Genomic DNA, 27,999 nt, shown 5'->3' with positions numbered 1-27,999 from the left:
ATTCTTATGTTCACTCAAAACAGTTTACATACAGGTACTTCAAGCATTTTCCCTGTCTGTCCCAGTGGACCCATAATCTATCTAATATACCTGGGGCAGTGGAGGATTAAGTGACTCACCCAGGGAAACAGGAAGCAGCTGGGGTTTGAACCCACGCCCTCAGGGTGCTGAGGCTGTAGCTTTAACCACTATGCCACACTTTCCTCCCACAAAGTCAGATGTGCATGCAGTTCTTATGTGGTGCCAATTAACGTCCATAATTGGTTGTCAGTCTCTCAATTATTAATGGTTAACAGCTTGTTAGCCAAACAGAGATGACAATGGGTCTACAATATTGAATGGGTCACGGGTCAGTGTCCGTGACCCACTGACCCATGATAAAATTTATCCTTAGCAGCTCAAAATTTTAATATAATGCTGAAAATACTACATTTTTTCATCCGATTTCAGTGTGCTGTATTGTAATAAAACAAAAAAAGCTGCAGAATTATTTAGGCCTACTTACTTAGCTCTAGGATGATTGACCGATCAATTTAATTCTATGTTTACATGTTTCTGCCGTTTATGAATGAATGGAAGTCGCATTAAGTTTTTAAAGTGGGTAATGAACCAACAACATTTTATGGACAATAGATTTTATTTTTCAAGGCATGTGTTCTTTGGCTCTAATCCCAGGCTACCCACACAAACTGTAGATTTGAAGTATACAACCATTTTTCATACTTTACGGGTACCAATTTTTAAAGGAAAAAAAATACTTGTGATTTTCCTTTGAAAATTTGCTGCAAGGAACGTGATAATGTTAATTAGGCCTCCTTATACGAAACTGCTAGAGCAGTTTCTAGCGCAGGGAGCCACGCTGAATGGCCCGCGCTGCTCCCAATGCTCATTGAGTTCCTATGAGCATCGGGAGCAGCACGGGCCATTCAGCGCAGCTTCCCGCGCTAGAAACTGCTATCTCAGTTTCATAAAAGAGGGGGTTAGTCATTTGGTACTAATATGTGTTGGAATTAATAAAAACATACACACACACACCCTTTTATAAAACCGTAGCACAGTTTTTAGTACTGGCCACGGCGGTAACAGCTCTGACACTCAAATTTCTATGAGCATCGGAGCTGTTACCACCGCAGCCGGCGCTAAAAACCATGCTACGGCTTTGTAAAAAGGATGGGGGGGGGGGATATGTTTTTATTGATATTTTACTTTCAGAATATCATTGTCCCCTGAGGGAGGCATCATAACATGCCGAAACTAGGATCTTTGTTGGAACCGTATTTATGCAATAAAGTTCATTGTGATTGGACTGGACATCACACTTGCCTTTTTTCTGGTGTTTGGTATATTTTGTAAGGCAAATTAGTTCTTTTCTTTCTTGGTTTGGATTTTTCAAAATTGTCCGAACACATAGAGGGGCATAATCAAAACAAACGTCTAAGTCCTTTTTGGGCCTAGGGCGCTAGTCGCCCAAAGTCGGCAGCGTCCAAAGTCCATTCTCGAAAAATACATCCAAAAATTGGTTATAGAAACATAGATGACGGCAGAAAAGGGCTACAGCCCATCAAGTCTGCCCACTCTGCTTACCCACCCCCTGTCTATGCCCTAATGACCCAATTTCCTTATCTTGACCCTCGTAGGGATCCCACATGGGTATCCCAGTTATTCTTAAAGTCTGGCACGCTGTCTGCCTCGATCACCTGCACTGGAAGCTTGTTCCAATGATCAACCACTCTCTCTGTGAAGAAATACTTTCTGGTGTCTGCAGGAGCCACTCTCTCCTCCTCTCCCTATTGGTAAGGCTCTTAACATTTGCATCTCCTCTTCCTATAGGCTAAGGCTCTTTACACCTGCATTGTGATGTCATAGAACTTTCTGATTATAGAAACATAGAAACATGATGGCAGATAAAGGCCAAATGACCCATCATAGAAACATAGAAGATGACGGCAGAAAAGGGCTACAGCCCATCAAGTCTGCCCACTCTGCTTACCCACCCCCTGTCTATGCCTTAATGACCCAATTTCCTTATCTTGACCCTCGTAGGGATCCCACATGGGTATCCCATTTATTCTTAAAGTCTGGCACGCTGTCTGCCTCGATCACCTGCACTGGAAGCTTGTTCCAATGATCAACCACTCTCTCTGTGAAGAAATACTTTCTGGTGTCGCCATGAAATTTTCCGCCCCTGAGTTTGTTTGTTTGTTTTTCTCCAAAATTGTCTACTTCTACGTTCAGCAGTTTGATCGTCCAAGTCCCAAACACCCAGAACAAGACCTTTTGGACATGGGAGGGGACAGCAAAGTGATGTACTGGCCACCCAAACATGACAACAGAGTAGTGGGGCACCTTACAGGGCACTGCTGTGAACTTCACAAAAAGGGTGCCACATAAACATCTCACCACCAACTCCCTTGCAGGTCATGGTGAGCCCCCCAAAACCTACTATACCCACCTGTCTACAACCCCAATAGCCCTTATGGCTGCAGGTGCCACCTATATAGGGAGCTGTGCGGAGCATTCAGTGTGCTGGCCTGCGCTAAAAACCGCTATGGTGGTTTTATAAAAGGGGAGGTCAGTGACTTATGTTTGTTGCTCTTTCTTCCACTCCTGGATATTTACATGCACATTCCTCTTCAATTCATTTGTCTCACAAGGTATCAATCAGAGGGATGTTTTCACTTTTGCTCAACTTTCCTTCAGGGAAAATTGCTTTAGCACATTTGTCCACATTGGTTCACTAATAGCTCATCACTGGAACTGTGGAGCTTCAAGTCACCTACAGCGCGCCTTAGTAAAAGACCCCCTTTGTGACAGACCTCTGGATTGTTGCCATATTTAGGAGAATCAAAAATTTAAAAAAATCTCAAATGCTGCAAGAGATACTTAAAAGATACTAATAAGAGCAACCAAGCCAATAGATCAATCCAGAGAAACCACAAAAAGCACTGAATTGCCCCCTTAACAATAAAAATAATGATAATAATATTAATGTGAAACGTATGCTCAGTGTGAGACAGCAAGCATAAGGAACCGTTAAAAAAAATGATCACTGTTCCAGCGCTTGATGGAATGGCACATAAAGCGAGACAGCTGACTCGCTTGAAGCCGCACACCATCATAGGATGTGTCCGCGTGAAATTAATCAAATGTGAGTAATATAAGGTGCCCAAGAACTAAATTTAATATTTTGTTTTAAACTTGTTACAGGAGCAATTTAGACACTGTACATAATAAAAATATTTACCATGTGGAACTCTGAAGAGATCATAACCTCCCCCGTATAAAAAAATAATGATGATAGAAAAAGCACTTAGCTGATTTCTCGGTCTTGAATAAGCGTTCTTGGTGACTGAGATTACTCCTTAGCTTAGTCAAGCGCTGGAATGGTGATATTTTACCGGTTCCTTATGCTTGCTGTCTCACACTGAGGGGTTCCGTTTTAACCATATTCAATTATAGATGATGGTGAGACATCCAAGCCAGTCAGGTAGGCTGAGATTCAGGCCTGAATTCCTATAGAGATATCTGGTATAGAGAGGGAGATCTGGGAGTCATCAGTATAGAGCCCTAAGCCTGCTGGAAGTTGATAAAGGGCTTTGTGGTCCCCAGTTATGTCTAACACTAGCTCTGGCAGGATACACATTTGAAACCTGATATATTCTAATCACAAAAAAGAAAATAAAAGGTTTTTCTACCTTTTGTTGCCTGGTCATTTTATTTTTCAGATCAGGTTGGTCACTGGCTCTGGTTTCTGTTTCCTTCTTCTGAATTTTCCCTCATGCACAAACCATGCAGTCACATAGGTCTGAGATTGTTCATAAGAACATAAGAATTGACATACTGGGACAGACCGAAGGTCCATCAAGCCCAGTATTCTGTTTCTAACAGTGGCCAACCGAGATCCCAAGTACCTAGCTAGATCCCAAATAGTACAACAGATTTTATGTGGTTTATCCTAGGAATAAGTAGGATTCCTTGGATTTTCCCAAGTCATCTTAATAATGGCCTTTGGACTTCTCTATTAGGAAATTATCCAAACCTTTTTAAACCGTGCTAACTGATTTCACCACATTCTCCGGAAGCGAATTCCAGAGTTTAATTACATGCTGTGTGAAGAAATTTAGTAGCTTCATTGCATGCCCCCTAATCCTTGTATTTTTTTTGAAAAAGTGATTCACATCTACCCTTTCCATTCCACTCATTATTTTATAGATCTCTATCATATCCCCCCTGAGCCATCTCTTCTCCAAGCTGAAGAGATCTAGTTGCTTTAGCCTTTTCTCAAAGGAAAGTCATCCCATCCCTTTTATCATTTTTGTCGCCCTTCTCTGTATCTTTTCTAATTCCGCTATATCTTTTTTTAAAGATACGGCAACCAAAACTGCACACAGTATATGAGGTGTGGCTGTACCATAGAGTGATACAAGGGCATTATGACTTTTTCATCTTTTTTTCCATTCCTTTCCTTTCCATTTTCCAACAGAACAAAAAAAAAAGTGGTATATCACTGGACTAAGTGTATAGCCCTTGATGGAGACCGCCCCAACTTTTTTGTTTGGGCTGAGAACTTTTCAGTGGCTCCGCAGTAAATAACTCAACATTCAGCGGGAGATGCCCCTGACGAAGGACACGAAACAGGGCTCTGTAGGGCGATCAGCTGGCACTCCCTGTATACAGACTTTCCTATTGTTGGATGTTAGTGGTTTGGATTAAGATAAGTTCTCGCTTTAGTAGCCATATTTGAATGTTTGATGACTGATAGTATGTGGCATAGCAAGAATGACTATTAAGTGATTTCACATTATTCAGTGTTTTTGATTTCTTGAATTAGATTATTTTGGCACTTGGTACTTTGGGTAACTCTGCATGTTTGAGAACACTAGTTTAAAATTTTTTTTAAAAAAATACAAATTTTATTAGTCACAGGGTGTACAATATGATGTTTGTGGGTCATTCCTGCAATGCATTCTAGGGTGCTAAATGCGGTAACAAACCCTGGTGAACTTTTGAAAAATGTCTTTTAAAAAGTTCCCATAAACTGATCGAACACCCTGTACTTAAAAATTAGAATTTAAGTATTTTTATTACTACATTAAAGAGCCCTCAGAACCCACAGCATTTCAAGAACGGAGAGAAGGTCTCTTTTTTATTAACTTTAGTTTTGTGACCCTCTCGATTAGAGCAGGCTTGACAATATCCTTGTATACACCTTCATTGTTTAACATTCATACAAAAAAAAAAAATACAAATTGATCAGAACTATTAACAGTTCATTACTCATCAATAGTAGCAGTAGTTTACTCTAACTCGCAAACTGCTTTCCCGACCCGAGTGTCAGGGTTCCTTTAGATCAGTGGTCTCAAACTCAAACCCTTTGTGGGGCCACATTTTGGATTTGTAGTTACTTGGAGGGCCGCAGAAAAAATAGTTAATGTCTTATTAAAGAAATGACAATTTTACATGAGGTAAAACTCTTTATAGTTTATAAAACTTTCCTTTAACAGTCAAAAGGAAAGATATATAAACTATAAAGAGTTTTACCTCATGCAGAATTGTCATTTCTTTAATAAGACATTAACTATTTTTTCTGCAGCACTCACATTTAAAGTTTCATATCTTTTCTTTCTCAAAACTGGCACATTTCAATCACTATATTGAAAATAAAATCATTTTCCCTACCTTTGTTGTCTGGTGACTTTATTTTTCTGTGCTTTCAACTATGTTTCCAGGGCCTTCTTGTCCTTTGACTGTTTTTCTCTCCGTCTTCACTTTCTGCCTTGATCCATCTTTGGCATTAACTTAATGTTCAATTTTTCTGCTTTCTTTTCAAAATCTACGTTTCCATGTCTTCCCTTCCCTTCCTATCTCTCTCTTCTTCCGTCCTATTTCCATGGTCTGGCATCTCTTTCCTTCCTTTCTCTCCCTCCCTCCTTCCTTCCTTTCCCCTGGTCTGGCATCTGTCTCCTTCCCTTCCCCCTTGCCCTGGCATCTATCCCTCCCCCTCCATGGTCTGATATCTCCTTTCCTTCCCTCCCTCCCATGAACTTGGCTTCTTCTCTTGTTCCTCTCCTCTCCCTTCTCCTTCCTTCCCTCTCTTTCCCCAATTGGGTGCAGCAGCAACAGAAGCAGCATTTCCCTTCCCCCTTTCCTGTGCAGGAGAGGCATTTCTCTTCCCCTTCCCCTCCCTCTCCCTTTCCCTGTACAGCAGCAGCAGCATTTCCCTAGGATCCCCCTTTCCCTATGTAGCAGAAGCATTTCTCTTTCCCCTCCCCTTCCGTTCTCTTCCTTGTGGAGCAGCAGCGTGTCTGGCAGACTCGTTCCGTTCAAAGCTGTGGATGGCGGCTCTTGCGAGCTCTGCGCCTGCTTATGAAGCCTCTCTGATGTTGTGACGTCAGAGAGGCTTCCGATGCAGGAGTGGATAGCGTGAGGAGCCGCCAACCCGCGGCTTTGAACGGAACGAGCCGGCCAGACACGCTGCAGCTCCAAAAGGAAGGGAAAGGGGAAGAGAAATGCTGTTGATCGCGTCCAGACTGCGGGCCGCAAATAAAACCTGGAGAGCCACGTGCGGCCCGCGTGTTTGAGACCGCTGCTTTAGATGATTTTTGCTTCTGATGTTAAATTAGAATTTCTTCTTCATGAAAATTAGATCACTCTCTTCCTTTCATGTCTCCTCTGATGCTCTTTGGAGATAACACACAGATGAAAATGTTTTGCTGCCACTCTCCCTGAGCGTAGAATTTCTTCCTTTGCATAAACCGTTGTCCTTGGAACCTTAAAAATTGATTTGAAGACTCCACCAGATTAAAGAGTTATAAGGAATATTCCCTTTCTCTAGAGACCAAAGCTCAACTCCTGCCCAAAGCTTTCAACAACTGCTCCAAGCAATCTCCCTTCTGCATCCCAGGCACTCACTCTGAGCCTTGGAAGAAAGACAAAATGAAAGCACATGGAGCCTCTGATATGAATCTCTTCTTTCATTATACACAATAGCTGCAAAACTGTTTTTTAGAGTTAGGAAATATGAGAAGGCTTCTCTTTTACTATGTAAGCTGCATTGGTTGCCTTTTCAGGTGAAGGTGTAATTTCTAGTATTCTATAAGCTTACCATACAAATTGCACTTGCACCCCAAATTCTGTATATGATGCCTTAAGTTGTGCACCCACAGCTGATTTATGCACACACCTTAATTGATTAATTAGCCTAATTGGCACTGATAATTGGCAATTAGTACCTCATAATTTATGTTAAGCGGCACTAATAAAAAATTACGTGCACAACTTGGAAAGCAGAATTTAATAAAAAGTATGCGCTAGTTTTAGTGTGTGAGTTTGAAAAATGGGTGTGGTCAAGGAAGGGTCAAGGGCGGACTTTGGCCACTCCTATAAGTTATGCGCATTGTTATAGAACACGCACGATCTGTGGACAACTTAGGCCCAGTCATTTAGGTCTGGTTTTAGCTTGCCCAAATGGGTGCACCTACAAGTTATGCAACACACTGGTGCTTAGTGCAATTCTATATAAGGTATATGTAATAATAATAATAATAATTTTATTTCTTATATACCGGGCACTATATATAGAATCAGGCCCTAGAATTCGAGCAGGGGTGTCCAACCTTTTGGCTTCCCTGGGCCGCTTTGGCCGAAAAAAATGTTTCTGGGGCCGCGCAAACACTGCAGCAAGACAGAGGAGGGAGTCGGCAAGATGGTAAACACCAGGGGGCAGCAGAGGAAAACACTGCATCGCCCTTGACTGGGGCCACACAAAATACTTCATGGGGCCGCATGCAGCCCTTGGGCCGCAGGTTGGACACCCCTGAATTAGAGGGAAAGTGCACACTTTGAAAGACATCATAAGTACATCGTCAAAACCAACTGATGCTCATACAAGTACATTCTTTTTCAAAATCCTTCTCATTTTTCACATACTTAAACTTATGCACATTGGGGTAAATTATTCAGCTGGTAGTGGTAAGCATTTTGCTGACCACCACCAACATTATTCCCAGATATTCAATACCAGGCCATGTCATGGCTTCGGCACTGGATATCCAGTTTTTGAGCACTTAAGTGTCTTTTGGTTACCACACTAAGATAGGACTGTGTTTTATGAGGTTACCATTACCTTGGCCAGTTAAGTGCTGAATTGCGGCACTTAACCAGCCAAGTGCTAACTCCGCCCCTATAATCATCAGTTTCTACTTAGGTGCTAGCCACTAATTTTCAGCAGCAATAATGGTTAAGTGCCACTGAAAATTAGTAGATGGCTTAAAACAAGCAAATTTAATCAATCAGCCATTGTATCGGGCGATGGTGCGCCCGCATCTGGAGTACTGCGTCCAATATTGGTCGCCGTGCCTAAAGAAGGATATGGCGATACTCGAGAGGGTTCAGAAGAGAACGACATGTTTGATAAAAGGTATGGAAAACCTTTCATCCGCTGAAAGACTGGAGAAACTGGAGAAGCGGAGACTTACAGGGGATATGATAGAGACTTACAAGATCACGAAGGGCATAGAGAAAGTGGAGAGGGACAGATTCTTCACACTTTTGAAAACTACAAGAACAAGAGGGCATTCAGAAAAATTAAAAGGGGACAGATTCAGAACCAATGCTAGGAAGTTTTTCTTCACCCAAAGGGTGGTGGACACCCGGAATGCGCTTCCAGAGGGCGCGATAGGACAGGGTACGGTATTGGAATTCAAGAAGGGATTGGACAATTTTCTGAAGGAAAAAGGGATAGAAGGATATAGATAGAGGGTTAAATACAGGTTTCTGAACCTGATGGGCTGCCGTGTGAACGGACTGCTGGGCATGATGGACCTCTTGTCTGACCCAGCAGAGGCACGGTTTATGTTCTTATGTTCTTAGCAGCCATTTCTGGCTAGTAAAATCACTTTGGCAATCAACCTGGTTAACCTTCCCCCCCCTCCCCCCACACCCCTTTTACAAAACCACACAAGAGGTTTTTAGAGCCATCCGGCGCACTGAATACTCTGTGCTGTCCCGACAGTCATAGAATTCCTATGTGTGTCGGAGCAGTGCAGAGCATTCAGCGTGTTGGCAGGTGCTATAAACAACCTCTTGTGCAGTTTTGTAAAAGAGGGGGAGGGTAAATTCTTACTACAAAAAATGTTCCCATTAAAAGTTTTTAACTGATGACATATTTTTAAGTAATTTGGTGGCACATATATTTAATAATAAGCTTTCATGCATACAGGTTCTAGGTTTGGTGGGTTCTAGAGCTGTGTATGCCTTTATAATATCTTCAGACTCTTTCTTATTACCAAAAATATATTTTTTATATTTCACAGAGGCATATTTCAACGTGCAGTAACAGAGCAATAAACTAATCAATAAAATAATGAATCCTCCAAAGAGTTTTCAGTACAAGCATGAAAAATTGAAATAAATGGCTTTTGTGTGCAGTAGCTTTTATTGGGGATTTTTTTGAAATATAGTGTTATTAAATAATAATAATTTAAAAAAAAACATGGTCTGCAAAATAAAGCCTGGCTCATATATTCCATTCAGGGAATTTGCTTGCATTTTGGAATAATGTTTGTTTCGCATAATGGACTACAGTAATTGCAAGATTTACTCTGCCTGCCACTGGGGACAGCAGCACAGAAGACATAACTGTCTCTCTTATCAGAGACCCAAGGACACACTATCCCCAGCAGAAAACAGGTTTCACATGAGAGCTAATTATCTGACTTATCCATGGTATAATAGCCTTCCAAACACAGGCAGCAAGCACATAGATCTCCCACACAGTGTCAGGTCTCAACGACTGTTTACTTATGATTTGAAAATGTAATCAGATCATTTCTGATCACACATGACCACCTATACTATTCACTACAGTTTAAAAGTGCATGCTATGGAACATGTTTCAGTGAGTGTAAAAATGCTTATAAAAGTCATGTATGAAATGCCTTAGGTTGGCAGATTCTGAACATCACAGCTTTGAAAACAGCATCATTCCCAATTTGTATTTTTTTCTTGAGAAGATCTGTTATTGCTTTCTCACTTTCTTTGAAATAAATGTTTCTTAAAAAAAAAAAGAAAAAAGAAAAGGGGGGGGGGCTTGAATTATTTCCATCACACATACGATAATGTGTACAATGCGTGATGTGTCTAATAACACCAGTCTGAATTTGTTCAGTGGGATGACTCAGCTGGTTTGCTTACATTGTGCGCCACCTAGCTGCAGCAGGGGAGATTGCTGCATGATGCTTCTCAACTTGACGTGTTCACAGGTCAATGATAAAACACTTTCCAAGATTTGCCCTAAACCTTTCAGAAGCCACTTCATTTGAAAACAAGTACACTTTATTTATTTATCTCTTTGGATTTATTTACCACATTTTAGAAGAAATTCACCCAAGTGATGTACGCCAGTGGCGTACCTAGTAGAGAATGACACGGGGAGCGATCCCCGCAGCGAACCGCTGCGTGGCTGCGGTTTGGCTGCGGGTTATGGTGACCTCATTAGCAAATCGCCGCAGACGCGGGGACAAATCCTTTCACCGCCCGCAAAAAACGGTGAATAGATTTGTCCCCGCAGGCCAATGTCCCCCCTTCTAGGAACCGCTATTTACCTGTGTTTCACCGTGTTCGTGACCGGGTGTTAGATGTCTCCGCCATGTTGTCTGTCTCCTCCAACTTTCGATCCAACTCGCACGTTGCCGCATTTACTCTCGATCCAACTTGCATTTGTCAGATCAACCCTTCCTGCCAATAGAACCCGCCCCCCCCCCGACGATCGCCGGCAGGAGGATATCCAACCCCTCCTGCCAGCTCCCCAACAGCCCCCCTATGATCACTGATAGGAGGGTGCCCAACCCCTCCTGCCGGCCCCCCCAACGGCCCCCTATATCGCCAATAGGAGGGTGCCCAACCCCTCCTGCCGGACCCTCCCCCAACAAACCCCGCCATCCCGAAACACCACCCTTAGTCTTACTTTCCAAGTTGGACCGGACAGCTCCTCGCTCGTCTGGCCAGCAGGCCTGCCTCCGTCCAAATGAGGCGGGCCCGCCCCTCCCCTCCCCTGCCTAACCCACAGGATCCTAGGGCCTGATTGGCCCAAGCACCTAAGGCCCCTCCTATAGCGGGAGTGGCTTTAGGTGCCTAGACCAATCAGGCCCTAGGATCCTGTGGGTTGGGCAGGGTAGGTGCGGGCCCGCCTCATTTAGACGGAGGCAAGCCTGCTGGCCATACGTGTGAGGAGCCGTCCGGTCCAACTTGGAAAGTAAGACTAAGGGGGTTCCGGGGTGGGAGGGTTCGTTGGGGGGGGGGTCCAGCAGGAGGGGTTGGGTACCCTCCTGCCAGCGATCTTAGGGGAGGCCATTGGGAGGACCGGCAGGAGGGGTTGGGTACCCTTCTGCTGCGATTGTCGGGAGGGCCGTTGGGGGGGGTCTACAGGAATACACAGTCTAGTACCCGAACTCGCAATCTGGGCAACTGCAACTGGGCAACCTGATCCCGAAATCTGAGCAACTGCCTGCTGCCGTCGCGTTTGCTGGGACTCCTGCCTTCGTGTATCTGCCGGATACGCGAAGGCAGAAGTCCCGGCATACGCGACGGCAGCAGGCAGTTGCAAATCAGCTGACGCTGGCGCAATCTTGCACACTGGGAAAGAAGAGAATCTCCGGCGTCAGCTGACTAGCAACCCCCCATCGTATGGGACACCTGCCTTCGCATATCTGCCGGATACACGAAGACAGGAGTCCCAGCAAAAGATGCAGCTGCAGGAAGTTGCTAGTCAGCTGACGCTGATGCCGGAGCTTCTCTTCCTGCCCAGTGTACACCAGGTACTGCTGGACAAGGGGAGGAGGGGAAGAAGGAAGGGAGAAAGGATACTGTTGGACAGGAGGGAAGGGGTATTGTTGGACAATGGGAACAGGGAAGGGAGAAGGGGTACTGCTGGACAAGGGGGAAGTAAAAGGAAGGGAGAAGAGGTACTGCTGAACCTGGCAGAAAAGGAGGGAAAGGAAAGGTGCTACACACTGGAGGGGAAGGTGAGATGGTGCATGGGGAGAGAGCATGTTGGGTTGTGGGGTGCGAAGGAGGGATACCACTGAGGGAAGAGGCAAGGACAGAGAGAGAAAGTGTGCAGGAGGCAGAAAGTGTTGGACTCATGGAGAGGGCAAGATGGATGGGGAGGACAGAAAGGAGGGAAGGAGAAATGTTACACTGGGGAAGGGGGAGAGCGCAGAGAGTGAAAAGTTGGACTCATGGAGGGAGAGAGAGAGATGCTTGGTTGAGGGAAGGAGGATCAGAGGAGAAGCATACAGGAGGGGTTGGGTGCCCTCCTGTCGTGATCGCTGGGGGGAGGGGAGACTTGCAGCCGTAGCCGCGGTCACTATGCTAATCACGGCAGGGAGATCTTTGCCGCGATTAGGTACAGCGGCCGCGTCTACTTACCATGTAGGCTAACATTGTAAGCATTAAAAGTACATGTCGTGTTTGTTTTTGTATAGTTATTAACTAATATTTAACTAAGTTTTAAAGTTTTAAAGAATGTTTCCTTTATACGTAAATAAAGAAAAGTATATAAAATCGTACCCGTTTGAGGCTTTTATGTATGCAGCGGTGACGGTGACGGGGCGGTGAATGGGGTTGCAGTGGCGGTGACGGGGCGGTGAATGGGGTGGCAGTGGCGGTGACGGGGCGGTGAAGGGAATGGCGGTGACGGGGCGGTGCAGAGGATGGTGAGACGGGGACGGGGCGGTGACGGGGACCAATTTTTTCACCGTGTCATTCTCTAGTACCTAGCATATGTGACACCCGGGGCCCATCATTTTTTAACACCCCTCCCTCCATCTGTATGAAAAACATGATTTTTAGTAACAATTCACACGTCACACAAGAGTGTACCTAGGAAAAGGCAGCATCTTACATACTGCAGTGAGCAGTACAACATCAACACACCCATTGTAAAACTAAACAAGCCAGACTAGTACAGATCAATCCTACACAGTCAATCCTAACAGAAAACCATGTCTTTTTGAACACACAGAACACAGAAAACATTTGCCTAGTATGGAGTATGTAATCACAAACTATCTCCTCCCCCTTTTACAAAACTGTAGTGTGGTTTTTAGCCACGGTGGTAACAGCTCAGACGCTCATAGAATTCCGAGCATCAGAACTGTTACCACCACAACCCCCTTTTCTAACCCTTCACCACCCTTCCATACCACCCTGACCCCCTTTCTCTCCTTTCACCACCCTTCCATACCCACCTGACCCCCTTTTTCTCCTTCCACCACCCTGCTATGCTCCTTTCTCTCTCCATCCAAATCAGCAAGGTCCTGTGATGACTGCTTCTGCCTCCTCTGCTCCGGAAGAGGCAAGTGACATCGGAGGGGGGTGGGCCGGCAAACACAAGGAGTTACAGCAAGGTCCCGCGATGACAGCAGCTGCCGGTCCACCCCCTCCGACGTCACTTACATCTTCCGGAGCAGAGGCAGTAGACGCAGGCATCGCGGGACCTTCCTGCACTTCAGCGTGGCTGCCAACTCTGCTCCGGAGTAAGTACTGCAGCCATGCTGAGATGCCATTTAGGGCAGCACAGGAGGTTCCAGACCTGGCCGGCTGTGCACCCCCCTTGGGCTGGCACCCAGGGCAGTCCACACCCCCCCCGCCCTGTCCTTGGTACGCCACTGGTGTACGCATATAATGGAGGTGACAGGCATGCAAATCTGCTCCATGTATATTCATTAGGGCTATCTTGAAAACTTGACTGCTTGGTGGTCCTCCAGGACAGGGTTGGTGACCACTGGTGTACAGCATGAACAAGTTGAACATAGTCAACTACTACTACTAGTACTGAGCATTTCTAAAGCACTACCAAGCAAATGCAATGTTAGTTATTAGTTCATATAAGAAACAGTCCCTGCTTGAAGAGCTTACAATCTAATGAAGAGCAGACAACGAGGGAGGGGAGGGGGTTGAAGAATGGTGTGTGTAAGGAGTTGAAAGCAGCATTGAAGAATTGAGGTTTTAGCCTGGATTTGAACACATCATGAGATGGAGCTTAATCTATTGATACAGGCATACAGTGCAGCAAGGAAAAAGGGGCACAGTCTAGAGTTGGCAGTAAGAGCGGAGTTCACGGGTGGGGGGCTATAGGGGAGCTAAGTGAGGAAAGATACTGGGAGGCTGTGTAGTGGAAGCATTTGTAGGTCAACAAGAGAAGTTTAAACTGTATCCAGATGTTGTAGTCATCAAGGATGAGAGAGGGAGAGGAGGGGTCATGAAAGGAGGAAAGCCAGGAGTCAAAGTCGGCAAGGAAGGAAGAAAGGGACTTGTCAGGGACTCGGTGGATGATTGCTACTTGGAGAGGTAGGGGAGCATATGGGGGATAGAGTGCACTTTGGGAGAGTGTGGGCAGTGGGACTGGGGTATTGGGGGAGTTGGGATTGGTGGGAGGGTAGGGGTAATGGCCCAACACCACCTCAGCGACTGGCTGGGTGAAGTTTGTGGGAGAGGAGGTAGCCTCCATGACACAGGGTGGCTACTGAAGCAAAATCTTCAGGGTAGAGCTAGGTCTCAGAGCAAGTAGGTGGAAGGATCAGAAGATGAAGAGGTCATGGATGTAGGCAGGTTTTTTTTGGAGATAGAGTGGGCATTACAAGAAAAAGGCATGAAGGAGGGGGGAGAGGAACAGAGATGAGGTTTGAGCCATTGAGGTGTGGGCTGCTTGAGTGGGGTGTGAGTGGTCTGGGAGGGCGGAGTGGGGAATAATATCTGCAAGTGAGGAAGTGGGGAGGAGAGGAAAGATGTGATAGGAGGTAGGATGGTGTGGGTGAGGAGAGTGGGAGGAGGTTAGGAGGACCAGGATTGGGACTGATATCCGCAGCAGAGGAGAGAAGTAGGAGCAGAAGCATACAGAGAAGGGGAGGGGAGAAATGACCACAACCCCAGAGGAAGTACTCAGGTAGGAAGGGGATGAGTGGATGAGAGAAAGTGTTGGATCTTAAGGGAGGATGTGGTGAGGAATTCAGAAGGTGGGTAACAGGATCTTGAGGAATGTAATGGTTTGAGACAAGGAATGAGATTGGGGAAGGTTAGCATTAGGAGAAGGATTCAGGGGATTCCTGATGCAAGTTAAGAACTCGACAGCAGTCTACGTTTAAAGGAGTCGAAGGTATTAATATTAGGAGCCATGAAGATTTAAAATAGGATCCAGGAGAATCCCTGATGGTCCTGGAGTACAAGAAGGATTCTGGGGATTCCTGATGCAAGTGAAAACTCGAGGCAGCCTACTTTTAAAAGATCTGAAGATATTCATATTGGGATTCGTGAAGATTTACTCTGAATCCTGGAGAATCCGTTACCTTGGTTATCGAGTACCAGGATCCGGAAGAATCCGCCGGATCCGTCCTCCCTCTTTTTATCACGTCACCGTCCCGCCCACTCTGACGCTAGTTCCTGTTTCCGGCAGCGCCTGACGTGGAGGAGGGGTGGTTTCTGCTGTGTTGCGTGTAGCTCGTTTAAAAAATGGCTGTTGTTGCCGGTGAAGCTGAAGATAAGCTTGGAAGGTAAGAAGGGGAAGGAGTTACGAATGAGGAAGAGATGCCGGACCGGGGCTGTAGGAGGAGGGGAGCCAAATGCGTGACTTGCTATTACTGTTGATCTTAAGGCAGCATAAATAAAGCTCCGGTAACCCGGTAGAAAACACCGGGTTGGGAGCTATTTCGGGGGGCATGCGCTGCACAAACAGCAGGCAAATCATACATGCACGCTATTTGTGCTGAGTATCTCGGAGAAAGGGGGAGGAACTGTGCCTGTCCCCAAGAGCTGACAGGTAGGCACAGCTCTTGTGTACAGTTCCTGTTCACCAGAGCTAGGGTTACCACAAGTCCTCTTTTTAGAAGACTGTCCAGGTGCCCGGAGGAATTTCCAAAACCCGGCAGTTTGTCCGGTTTTTGGAAGGCCCTGAGCTCGGGGCGCATCCGAAGGGCTTCTGCTTAGGGCTACCAGATGTCTGGGTTTCCCTGGACATGTCCTTGTTTTGAGGACTGTGGCGAGAGTCCGGTCGGCTTTTTAATTTTATAACTTTTGTCCAGGAAAATCGGATATCTAGTACCCCCTGCAGCAGCTTGCACACCTATCTGGAGTCCTCCTTACCACCCCACCCCTCCCATCTATTCAGAGTCCCCCCCCCCTTGTGGGATCCACTGCTTGCTCACCTGGTGCTCTGTATAACTCTGTGCCGTCAGGCAGCGTGAATTCAGAAATTCAGACACAGTCTCCGTCTCCACTACTTCTTCCAGGAGACTGATCCATGCATCTACCACCCTTTCTGTAAAAAAGTGTTTCCTTAGATTACTCCTGAGCCTATCACCTCTTAACTTCATCCTATGCCCTCTCATTCCAGAGCTTTTCAAATGAGAGACTCATGCACATTTACATCATGTAGGTATTTAAACGTCTCTTTCATATCTCCCCCTCCCGCTTTTCCTCCAAAGTGTACATATTGCGATCTTTAAGTCTATCCCCATATGCCTTATGATGAAGACCATGCACTATTTTAGTAGCCTTCTTCTGGACTGGCTCCATCCTTTTTATATCTTTTTTTAATTTGCGGTCTCCAGAATTGTACACAATATTCTAAATGATATCTCGTCAGAGTCTTATATAGGGACATCAATACCTCCTCTTTTTGTACTGGCCATAAACCTCCCTGTGCACCCTAGCATCCTTCTAGCTTTCACCATCACCTTTTCAACCTCTTTGGCCACCTTATGATCATCACATACAATCACACCCAAGTCCCACTCTTCTGTCGTGCACATAAGTTCTTCACCCCCCAAACTGTACGGTTTCCTCGGGGTTTTGCATTTCTTATCATTAAATCTTAGCTGCCAAATTTCAGACCATTCTTCAAGCTTTGCCAGGTCTTTCTTCATGTTATTCAAACTATCAGGGGTGTCCACTCTATTGCAGATTTTGGTATCGTCCGCAAAGAGGCAAATCTTACCTGACAGCCCTTCAGCAATATCGTTCACAAGACTTAAAAAGAACAGGCCCAAGAACAGAACCTTGAGGCACACCACTGCTAACATCCCTTTCCTCAGAGTGATCACCATTGACCACTACCCTCTCTCGCCTTCCACTCAACCAGTTCCTGACCTAGCCCTTCACTTTGGGCCCGAGGGCACTGAGTTTATTTATTAGACATCTGTGTGGTACACTGTCAAAGGCTTTGCTAAACTCTAAATACACCACATCTAGCACACTCCCTCTATCCAATTCTCTGGTCACCCAGTCAAAGAAAATGATCAGATTTGTCTGACAAGATTTACCTGTAGTGAATCCATATTGCCTCCATTCCTGTAATCCACCAGATTCCAGAAACTTCACCATTCTCTGTTTTAAAAGCATTTCCATTAATTTGCTTACCACAGAAGTCAGACTTACTGGCCTGTAATTCCGTACTTCTTCCTTGCTTTCACTTTTGTGGAAAAGGACCACATCCGCCCTTCTTCAGTCCTCTGGTACCACTCCCGACTCTAGAGAAGCATTGGAAAGACCAGCCATCGGAGCCACCCGAACTTCCCTAAGTACCTCCATCACCCTTGGATGTACACGATCCAGCCCCATTGCTTTGTCTACCTTAAATTTAGCTAGCTCCTCACGAGCACAACTACTCCTCCAGCCCTACTTGTGTTTGTCTTCTGCTGTCCCGCTCTCAGCGCTTCAGCCGTGAACAAAGAGCAGAAATATTTGTTAAGCAATTCATCCTTTTCTTTATCAGCTTCTCATATTTCTCCCCTTCACCTTTGTGTCTCACAATGCCACTTTTGGACTTCTTATCACTGATTCCTTCCTGTCTTGTTGTACCTCTGAAATACTTGTTGTATCCCTGATATTCTTCCGAATATACCTAACCTCTTTCAACTTACCAATGTAATTTGAAAATATTTTCTGTGACATCGCTGTCTATGTACAGTCTTTTCCTCTGTAAACCACTCTGAACTGCTTGTGGTATTTGCGGTATACAAAAATAAAGTTATTATTATTAAAAAAATATTTTGTCTCCCCATTTTACCATGTCAGCTAGTTTTTCTTCCATTTGTATCTTTGCTTTCCTGACTACATAACCAGCCTTTCTTGACTTTTCAAGATATTTTTGCCTGTCTTCATCTTTCTGCGATCTTTTGTAGTTTATGAAAGCTAATTTCGTATTCCTTACCTTCTCAGCTACTACTTTTGAGAACCAAAGCAGCCTTCTTTTTGTCTTACTTTTACTTACTTGCCTTACAATCGCTCCTTTTCAGTTTAACCCGCTGCACTTCTACTCCCTCCAGATGTTCCCACCAGACAACAATTCTTTGACATTGGTTACCTGTGGAAGCTAGGGTATTATTCAAGTTGGGCTGTTTTTGTTACAAGATTTTATATGGTGCAGCCCATACTTATCTGGCTAATAGTTTTTCCATAGCTACGCACAAATGCAGTATAAAAACTCATGCTCTGTTCAATTTCCCTTCTGTAAAAGGTTGTAAAAGCAAGAAATTCCTAAATCATTCTTTAGCATCTCTGGCAGATTCTCATGAAAAAGAATTTCGATCATTGTTGCTCACAGCTGTTTTAGAAAATAGCTAAAAACATTTTAGAAAATAGCTAAAAACCTATCTTTTCTCCAAATACCTGACTAGCTGACTCATTCAAATATACAATTATGTTTAATGTTTATAATCTTTTGTAAACTGCGTAGATCTTTTTGGTAACGCGGACTATCAGTATAATATTATGTTATGTTATAATCCCCTATCTGAACAAAGTTAGATTTTTTTTTAAGTCTAGAACTTTTATTTTTGAATGAGTCCTCTCTGTTCACTATTCAGCTCCTCAGTAGCTCTCCTCTCATCTCTCCCTGTAGTCCTTGCTGGGAACTCTGTTCATCAGGTAAGTCTGTCTTGTAGGTACCCTTCTCCTCTACTGCCAACTCCCATCTCTGTCCCTTCTACCTTGCTGTGCCATGTTCCTGGAACAACTTGCCTGACCTGATATGTCGGGCTCCATCTCGGGCTGTATTCAAATCCAGGCTGAAAGCCCACTTGTTTTGAAGCTATGGTTAAGGCCTAACCCTACCAACTTGTAAAGCACCCCTATCTGTTTGTCATTCCCACATCTGCCTTAACAGTCCCCTTGTAATTCTCTACTTGAGCAGTGTATAGATTCACCCTTTTTGTCCTGCATGTCTTTCATAATTAGATTGTAAGCTCTTTCGAGCAGGGACAGTCTCTTGCATGTTTTGGGTGCATCTAATAGCACTAAAGAAATAATAAATAGTAATAGTAGCAGTTTGCGCATCCGAGGCTAAGCTGCCTTGCAAGCGAGACTGGCTACAGCTAGTCTTACTTCCACGGCACGTTTTTGAGCATCTCCCCTCAGTGCAGTGCCTTATGTGCATATGAGTCTTTTGGGACAGCAAAGTAGAGCGGCATTAAAAGGTTGGTTGGGCCAGGGTGCGGGTGACTTGTCCCCTTTTGAAACTTAGCTCTTCGTTGCCTTTCTCTCTTTCTAGCTGTTAGATCTGTGCATGGGATTGAAACTTTTTTGCATCAGGAACTGGATTCATTACCACGGTGGAACCTTCAACCTTTCCCTGCAGCTTTCAACTTTCACGGCTATGAGTAAACGTAAGGCCCCGCAGGAAAGCCTGAACGAGGGTATCACAGACTTCCTGATAGGTGAGCACTTTTTCAAGGAAATGATCTTAAGGGGTGTATAAATAGTTTCTCTAATTTAGTTTAAAAACTAAGAATACTTTGTGCATGTTGAAGTCATCATAAACTAAGAAACAGTTTTTAGATGTGGGGGGCAGACCTCCCTGAGCTTTGTGAGGGTGCTGGCACCACTCCTCTATGCCCCCCACCCCGCTTTTTGGCTTTTTACCCTCACCTATTGTTTTTCCCTTTAACTGTGCTCTTTTTCTCAAAGATTGTAGTTCTTGCCCTTCTTTCCTAACTGTGTGAAGTTAGTACATATGTTTTGGTATGTGTTTACTAACCTATCCTGGTTCTGTTTAGTATTTTTAATTTTAATTTGTTTTTATGAATTTTTTTTTTTTACTCTGTACACCACCTAGAAATTTGATTAAGCGGTATAAAAAATTTTAAAATAAACTTGAAACCTCTTTGGCTCTGTGCCGGCATGAGCAGCACCTGCAACCTGGGACCAGGAAGTGACATTAGAAGGAGAGCCGAGGCCAGCACGGTCAGCAAATTAGAGATGTTGCTTGCTCCAGCATGGAGATAAAGATGTATGGCGCCGCCACTCCTCTGCGGTATATAAATTTTTTTAAAAATAAATAAAGTTTTTGTCAGTTCCTAGAAAGGAAACGCAGTAAACTGTCCCTCATCTCTTCAATATTAGCCAAATCTGAGCCCATGTAAGAGTCTCAAATACAGGGATGTCATAAGTTGCAAAATTCTTATGTTCCTATTCGTTCTCCAGAAACAGAACAACACTGTGGGGTGGTCACATCGCCAGGACGGTCCTGCCGGCCACAATAATGGACCTAGATACCACAAAGATCGGGTTGAACACAAGAAAGAATGTGGAACCAGATCCTGGACTTCCAAGAGTTTAAAATTGTAAAGTTTATTGATGTAAAAGACAAAATAAATCACATTGTACCGAAAGTCGACCTCATTCCAACAGTGTTAATGATTGCACTGCATTAATGATGACCAGACGCTTCACGGGCCATGTTTTGGCTTGATTTAGCCTTCCTCAGGGGTCCTGGAGGAATATAATAATACAACAGACAAAGACCATGCAAATTTGAAATGGAAAAAAACAAAAGAGAAAACAAGTCAAAATATGATCAAACACCCAATGTAATAATAATAATAATTTTTATTTCTTATATACCGCTGTACCGTGAGGTTCTAAGCGGTTTACAGTAGAAATAGAAGAAATGCATTAAGTAAGATTAATTAAGATGAAGAGAAAGTACTTAGAGTTCCCTGACTGTCCCAAAGGCTCACATTCTTGCTAAAGTACTTGAGAAAAATAAATTAGTTAGGTTATAAACATAGAGTTGAAGAAGGTAGGAAATGTACAATCAGTTTGCTGTCTGGATACACATAGACATATATATTGACATACATATATGTGTAAAAAGAAATATGAAAGATATACACTGACCTAACCAGTTGTAGCACATCTGTAAGGTAGCTCGTGGGAATACCCAAGCTCCACCAGCTAAAAATCCCCCAGACTACCTTAAGGGCCAATTTTCTCCAGCGGTGAGTAGCGTGACTGATGCATGCTGCTCGCAGCCTGCCTTCTGCCGCATCTTCCTGTTTCTGCAGAGGTGGAGTGCATCAAAAGGAAAGCTATAGGGGAAGCACAAGCAGCTTGTATGAGGCTGCATGCTGCCAGCAAAGATTGGCTCTTTGAAAGGTATGCAGCGGCAGCAGGGTTAGGACCAGATCAAATCGTCTCGCCTGGGTGGGAGAGGGAGAGATGGGATCTGGTGCCCCAACTGTGATCAGGCCCACTCAAAATTGAATGTCGGACTACACTCCTGTTCTGCAGTGGTGGTCAGGGCCAGCTCAACCATTGAACTAGGTGAGGCCCTAGCCCACGGTGCCAAAATCCCTGGCCCCTGAGCCCCCAGCCAGTGCTTCACCTGGGCCAAAGCTTTCTCCCCTCCTCTCTCCAGCCCCTAATCTGGTATTGCTCCCTGTCCTCTCTCCCTCCTCCTTCCCCCACAGTTCACTAAACATTACCTTGCTTGCCGGTAGCAACAGCATGCACAGAAGGCTGCTTTCAGCTAGCCCTGAGTCTTCCCTTTGCCACATCCCACCTGCAATTTCCTGGTAGAGAGAAGACCTAGGGTTGACCAAATGCAATTTGCTCTGCATGTTATTGCTACAGACAAGCAAGGTAATGTTTAGAGGGCCAAGGGAGAGGAGAGGAGCGGAGCAATGCCTGACTAGGGGCTTGAGAGAGAAAGAGAAAGCTTAGCTTCAGGGGCGGGAGTCCAACCATCAAAGTTGGCTCAGGATGCCATAACCCTTTGAGCCGACCCTGCATGCTCTATTTAAGGGAATAGCCCAAAAAGAAACCAGACGTTTACAGATTATCCAAAATGCTTCAATTAAACTCATAATGAAAGCTAAGAAATTCGACCATGTGACACCTCTCCTTAAGAAAGCGCATTGGCTCCCAGTTCCTCACCGCATAACATATAAATTAAGTCTGCTGACTCTTAAATCTCTTCTTTATAAAACTCCCGCCTTCATTCATAGATTATTGATTCCCCACACTCCAACAAGATTACTTAAGTCAAACGACCAACATTTATTAATTGTTCCCTCTCTCAAAAACATTAACACACGGCGGCAATTCATCTTTTCTGTCACAGCCCCCCAAACATGGAATTCCCTCCCTGTTTATTTAAGGGAAGAATGCAATCTAGACAGATTCAAGAGCAAGTTAAAATGCTTTCTTTTTAAAGATGCATTTGACAGCTAGAAAGCTAGATTATGAGCCTCAATTGAATCTTATTTCTCAACTTATTTGAAGCCCACCGCACTCACCCCTCCTATTGGGTTTTTTTCCCCTACTTGTCTTATTTACTATCAACAACTTGTATTTCTTTCCCCATTTTTCCTTTTGTTTAATATATTTTGTCAGGTTAGTCTTATTCGTTTGTTTTGTTTCCCCCCAGAAAATTGTAATTTTACTGTTTTGTACATCGCTTAGAATTTTGAATAAGCGATTAATCAAATTTATAATAAACTTGAAACTTTATCTAATATCAATTTACAATCTAAAGAAGTCTCTGCAAAACTTGTACAGGTAGGCCATTCTGTGACAACACAAGGGAATGAAGGCAAAACTGGAGACGACATTTGACCTATTTCAGATGATGGCACAACGTATAGGCTTGAGGCCAAAGAACAAATAGGAATGGGGTTGAAGAACCAGAACTCCCAGAGTCCCTGATTTTTAAATCGAAGGCATTTCTTTAAGAAGAAAAATATAGATGTCTTCCTCATTCTATATATATAAAATCGGAGGTATGTGTGTGTGTATGTGCCGCGATCACGCAAAAACGGCTTGACCGATTTGAACGAAACTTGGTATGCAGATCCCTCACTACCTGGGGTGATATGTTCTGGGGGTCTCGCGGCCCACCTGCACACGTGGGCGGAGCTACAAACAGAAAATCAGATTTCACCCATTCATGTCAATGGAAAAAATGTAAAAAGCTGCCAACGCAAAAACGGCTTGCCCGATTTGAACGAAACTTGGTATGCAGATCCCTCACTACCTGGGGTGATATGTTCTGGGGGTCTCGCGGCCCACCTGCACACGTGGGCGGAGCTACAAACAAAATCAGATTTCACACATTCATGTCAATGGAAAAAATGTAAAAAGCTGCCAACGCAAAAACGGCTTGCCCGATTTGAACGAAACTTGGTATGCAGATCCCTCACTATCTGGGGTGATATGTTCTGGGGGTCTCGCGGCCCACCTGCACACGTGGGCGGAGCTACAAACAGAAAATCAGATTTCACCCATTCATGTCAATGGAAAAAATGTAAAAAGCTGCCAACGCAAAAACGGCTTGACCGATTTGAACGAAACTTGGTATGCAGATCCCTCACTACCTGGGGTGATATGTTCTGGGGGTCTCGCGGCCCACCTGCACACGTGGGCGGAGCTACAAACAGAAAATCAGATTTCTCCCATTCATGTCAATGGAAAAAATGTAAAAAGCTGCCAACGCAAAAACGGCTTGCCCGATTTGAACGAAACTTGGTATGCAGATCCCTCACTACCTGGGGTGATATGTTCTGGGGGTCTCGCGGCCCACCTGCACACGTGGGCGGAGCTACAAACAAAATCAGATTTCACACATTCATGTCAATGGAAAAAATGTAAAAAGCTGCCAACGCAAAAACGGCTTGCCCGATTTGAACGAAACTTGGTATGCAGATCCCTCACTACCTGGGGTAATATGGTCTGGGGGTCTCGTGGCCCACCTGCACACGTGGGCGGAGCTACAAACAGAAAATCAGATTTCACCCATTCATGTCAATGGAAAAAATGTAAAAAGCTGCCAACGCAAAAACGGCTTGCCCGATTTGAACGAAACTTGGTATGCAGATCCCTCACTACCTGGGGTGATATGTTCTGGGGGTCTCGCGGCCCACCTGCACATGTGGGCGGAGCTACAAACAGAAAATCAGATTTCACCCATTCATGTCAATGGAAAAAATGTAAAAAGCTGCCAACGCAAAAACGGCTTGCCCAATTTGAACGAAACTTGGTATGCAGATCCCTCACTACCTGGGGTGATATGTTCTGGGGGTCTCGCAGCCCACCTGCACACGTGGGCGGAGCTACAAACTGAAAATCAGATTTCACCCATTCATGTCAATGGAAAAAATGTAAAAAGCTGCCATTTTCACAGTAATTCCAACTATAAAACACTTTTTATGACACTATAACCACTAGGGACATCGTTACTATTCTACCACGGACACCATACGTGTGTATGTTCTAACTGTGTTTGTAACTGTTTCCTTCATGCACCCCAGTTCATAATGTTATTACATTACATGAGTACTCACATATGCTGAACTAGGAACACAGGTTCCATTCTGAACCGGGAAAAACCTGCATGGAGTTTCTTTTCAACCTGAGTTTCCACATATTTAGTTGTTTAAATCAATACTGAAACTTTTGTTCGGGACAGGGACAAGGTGAAACCGTATTTATCCCGCGGATACCACTTATTCCAACACATCTTCCTTTTCAGTTTAAGAGATTGCAAATTCCAGTGAGACTTGCATTCTCTATCACAATCAACAAATCACAGGGACAGACTATTACATACTGTGGAGTGGATATAAGATCCCCCTGTTTTTCCCATGGACAACTCTATGTTGCTTGCTCAAGGGTGGGTTCACCCAATAATTTATATGTTCTTGCTCCTGGAGGTGAAACTAAAAATGTTGTTTATAATCAAGTTTTGTGTTAGTTGTATTGTATTCATTTTGTCAAATATTTCACATTATAATTTGAATATTGTACTTTTTATAAAGCTGTAAAAAAATAATTTCATTCACCACTATAAAGTATCTTTATTTGAATCCATTTACAGTGTTATTGCTATAATTAAATACCCGTGCAACGCCAGGCCATCAGCTAGTTAAGACTATAATTCATCCTACTATGGAGATAATCCTTTCAGATCACTTCTTAATACTCTCACTGAAACAAGTAATGCGGGAAGGCCCTCAGAGATGCCACCAATATACTCAAAATTTTCATAGTATTTGGCTTTATGCATCAAATCCTCATCAGGTCCATTGTTGAATAGCTCTTATATTAAGTTAAATCAACCATAAATTAACCGTTAATTAACATTTTTAAGATATTTAAGCTTAATGTTCGTGGTCAGGTTCACAGGGACTAACCAGCCAACATGTTTCACCCTGGGGGGGGGGGTATCTTCAAGGCTATTATCCCTATAGACAAAAAAATTTGTTTTGTATGTTAATTTAATGTCCCCTATTCTATGTCGTATTGGACTTCATAACTAAAAATTACATCTACAAAATGGTTTCCACATAGTATAGTACAAAAATGAATAAATACCTTAATGCAGCTTTTTACCCATACGTCGACCACTCAGTGATTTATACCAAGATAGCTGCGGCATCTTTCACTATAAATACCTACCGAAGTCAGCTGTTAGAGATATCACAAGGACAAAACCAACCCAGTGTCTCAGGGAGGAAAATTTTATTGGCCTCAAGATGGCAAATTTAATAATTCCTCATTAAGACAGCATATAGGTTAGATTTTTAAAGAAAAACCAGAACAAACTGAAGAGCTTTCCACACACAGCCATCGTAACTCCTCATCTTGGTTTCTTATTCTTGTTTTACTTTGTGAATATTTTTGTAATTGTTCTTTTGCATTGAAAGTATGCATCGGTTTCTAATAGATGCTGGCACTGTAATCTAGAAGTGGGGACATTGGATCATCTAATTTTTTATTGCCCCTGCATTAGGAATTTTTGGAATTCAATTTGGTCTCAAATAAATTGCTTATTGGAAAATCATGTGGAAATATCATATGATACTGTTCTGTTCGGTATGTCTATGAGGAAAAAAGTCAATTATCAGCACATAACAATAAGCTTTTGATGATAATGACGGGTGTTGCTATGCAACATATTACTAACAACTGGAAAAATTATAGTAATCTCAATTATACGTTTTGGTGGAATTCCCTGTGTCATATTTACAAGATGGAAAGAGCAATTGCAATACAGAAAGGAAGTTATAAAAAATTTTTAAAGATATGGAGACCGATGGTTGATTTTTGTAGTGAATAGGCATCATTTTTCTTTGATAATATACATAGGGGGGTGGGGAGATTGGAAGATAAGATGTAGCAAAATTGAAATTTTGAAGGAATATGATAGTTTTAATGATTGTATAGAAAGATGGGAGGGGGGAGGGTTTTTAATTAATTTACATATTAAGAATATAATGTATGATGTTCAAGTGTTATACGATAGTATTTCATGTTGTTCTTTTTGTGCACTTGATGTAAGTTTGAAAAAGAATAAAGAAATTAAAAAAAAAAAAAGAAAGTATGCATCGGTCATGCAGATCGTTGAAACAAACACCTACTTCAATTCATTTTAAATTGAAATTCATAGACAACAGAATATGAAAATGTACAAGGGTACGAAAGCCTTTGCAACACACTTCATCTTTGCATTTTATCAATTTTACAAATGTGCTTTTCCTTTCATCTGTTCACAGGAGTTCTGCACAGCTGTTTTCCCACCTGAAGCAATAATCTTGCTTTCTTTTTCAGAGTTGGCCAATTATGAAAGGAATGTGAATCGAGCCATCCATAAGTACAATGCATACAGGTGAGTATGTTTAATAGAATGGGGTTAGTGGAATTGTGGCTTCTGTAACTGGGATAGGGAGCCCTCTTATATTAGGGCAATTACCTAGCTCAGAGTTTTTAGAATGACTTAAAAAGAAAGATAGATGTCAAGTGTGCCCAGTTGTGCCTAACTACTGTGCCACCAAAAGCATTCGCCTATCTGCCCACCAAGCTCATTTTGTGTATCCTATGTTTGATTAAATGTGGGTACCACTTGACTCCTGTAACCACCAGTAAAAGACTTTTCACCATCTTGGTGAAAGTATTTTCCAGCATTCCTTTTACGCCCCCCATTCTATCCTTGCATTATAACTTTTTGTTCTATAGAAAACAATATCTATGGTAAACCCTTGTTGAATGAATGTTTGTATCATTTTTTCTTTTTTTTTTTCTGTCAAGTACATCTTTAGCTGGTTAGTTATTCCTGAAGACACTTTTTAAAGCCTGACCCAGTCAGTTGAACATTTTCCCATATTTTTAATCATATTTAGCGTTTTCATGGGTATGGTTAGAAAATAATATTCATTGATCGCTTTTTCAAATCTGTTCTTTTCCAAAGAAAATCTACCTGCCCCAAAAAGCAGGTGCAACTTGCAGCTTTTATTTTTCAGAATGAAAATACATATGTAGCCCTGGGTGAAGGGTATGCACTGGGGAAAGGATAAAAAGAGGAGGCATATATTCCCTTTGACTGCTGTGAAGAGAAGTTTTAAAATTATCAGTGCTGGGATCTCTTGGTAAAAGCAACATAGGCTTCCTAGTGGACAGAGTTGCCCTGGATCCAAGTGACCAATCTCTAGCTGAGGAGGAATCCCCACCCCCCACCTCCAAAGTCCAGCTTTTGTGTGGAAAGAGTCCCTGGTGTAATTATACAGTCTTTAAGGGTAATTGTGAAACACAGTTCATTTACAATATGTTACTAGTCTTTAAGCCCGTTACATTAACGGGTGCTAGAATAGAAGTGTCTGTCTGTCTGTGTTTCTTTCTCTCTCTCTCCTTGGCCACTGTCTGTGTCCTTCTATCTTCCCCCCCTCCCCA

General features: G+C 43.5%; 1 protein-coding gene across 2 annotated transcripts in view; it reads left to right on the top strand.

Moving 5' to 3' along the window:
* Nucleotides 1-15,414: 15,414 nt before the first annotated feature.
* The window catches only part of POLB (DNA polymerase beta), an 88,637-nt gene continuing 76,052 nt past the window's right edge, over nt 15,415-27,999 (top strand). For both annotated transcript variants that reach the window (XM_033949441.1, XM_033949440.1), the window contains exons 1-3: nt 15,415-15,551; nt 19,547-19,712; nt 26,884-26,941. In XM_033949441.1, the coding sequence (XP_033805332.1) occupies nt 19,562-19,712; nt 26,884-26,941 (209 nt within the window). In that variant the 5' untranslated portion in view covers nt 15,415-15,551; nt 19,547-19,561. The remainder of the gene's footprint in view (nt 15,552-19,546; nt 19,713-26,883; nt 26,942-27,999) is intronic.

Source organism: Geotrypetes seraphini, chromosome 6 (assembly GCF_902459505.1).
Source record: "Geotrypetes seraphini chromosome 6, aGeoSer1.1, whole genome shotgun sequence".
Lineage (NCBI taxonomy): Eukaryota > Metazoa > Chordata > Amphibia > Gymnophiona > Dermophiidae > Geotrypetes > Geotrypetes seraphini.
Note: the sequence above shows the minus strand (reverse complement) of the source record. Positions and strands in the feature narration are given on the sequence as shown.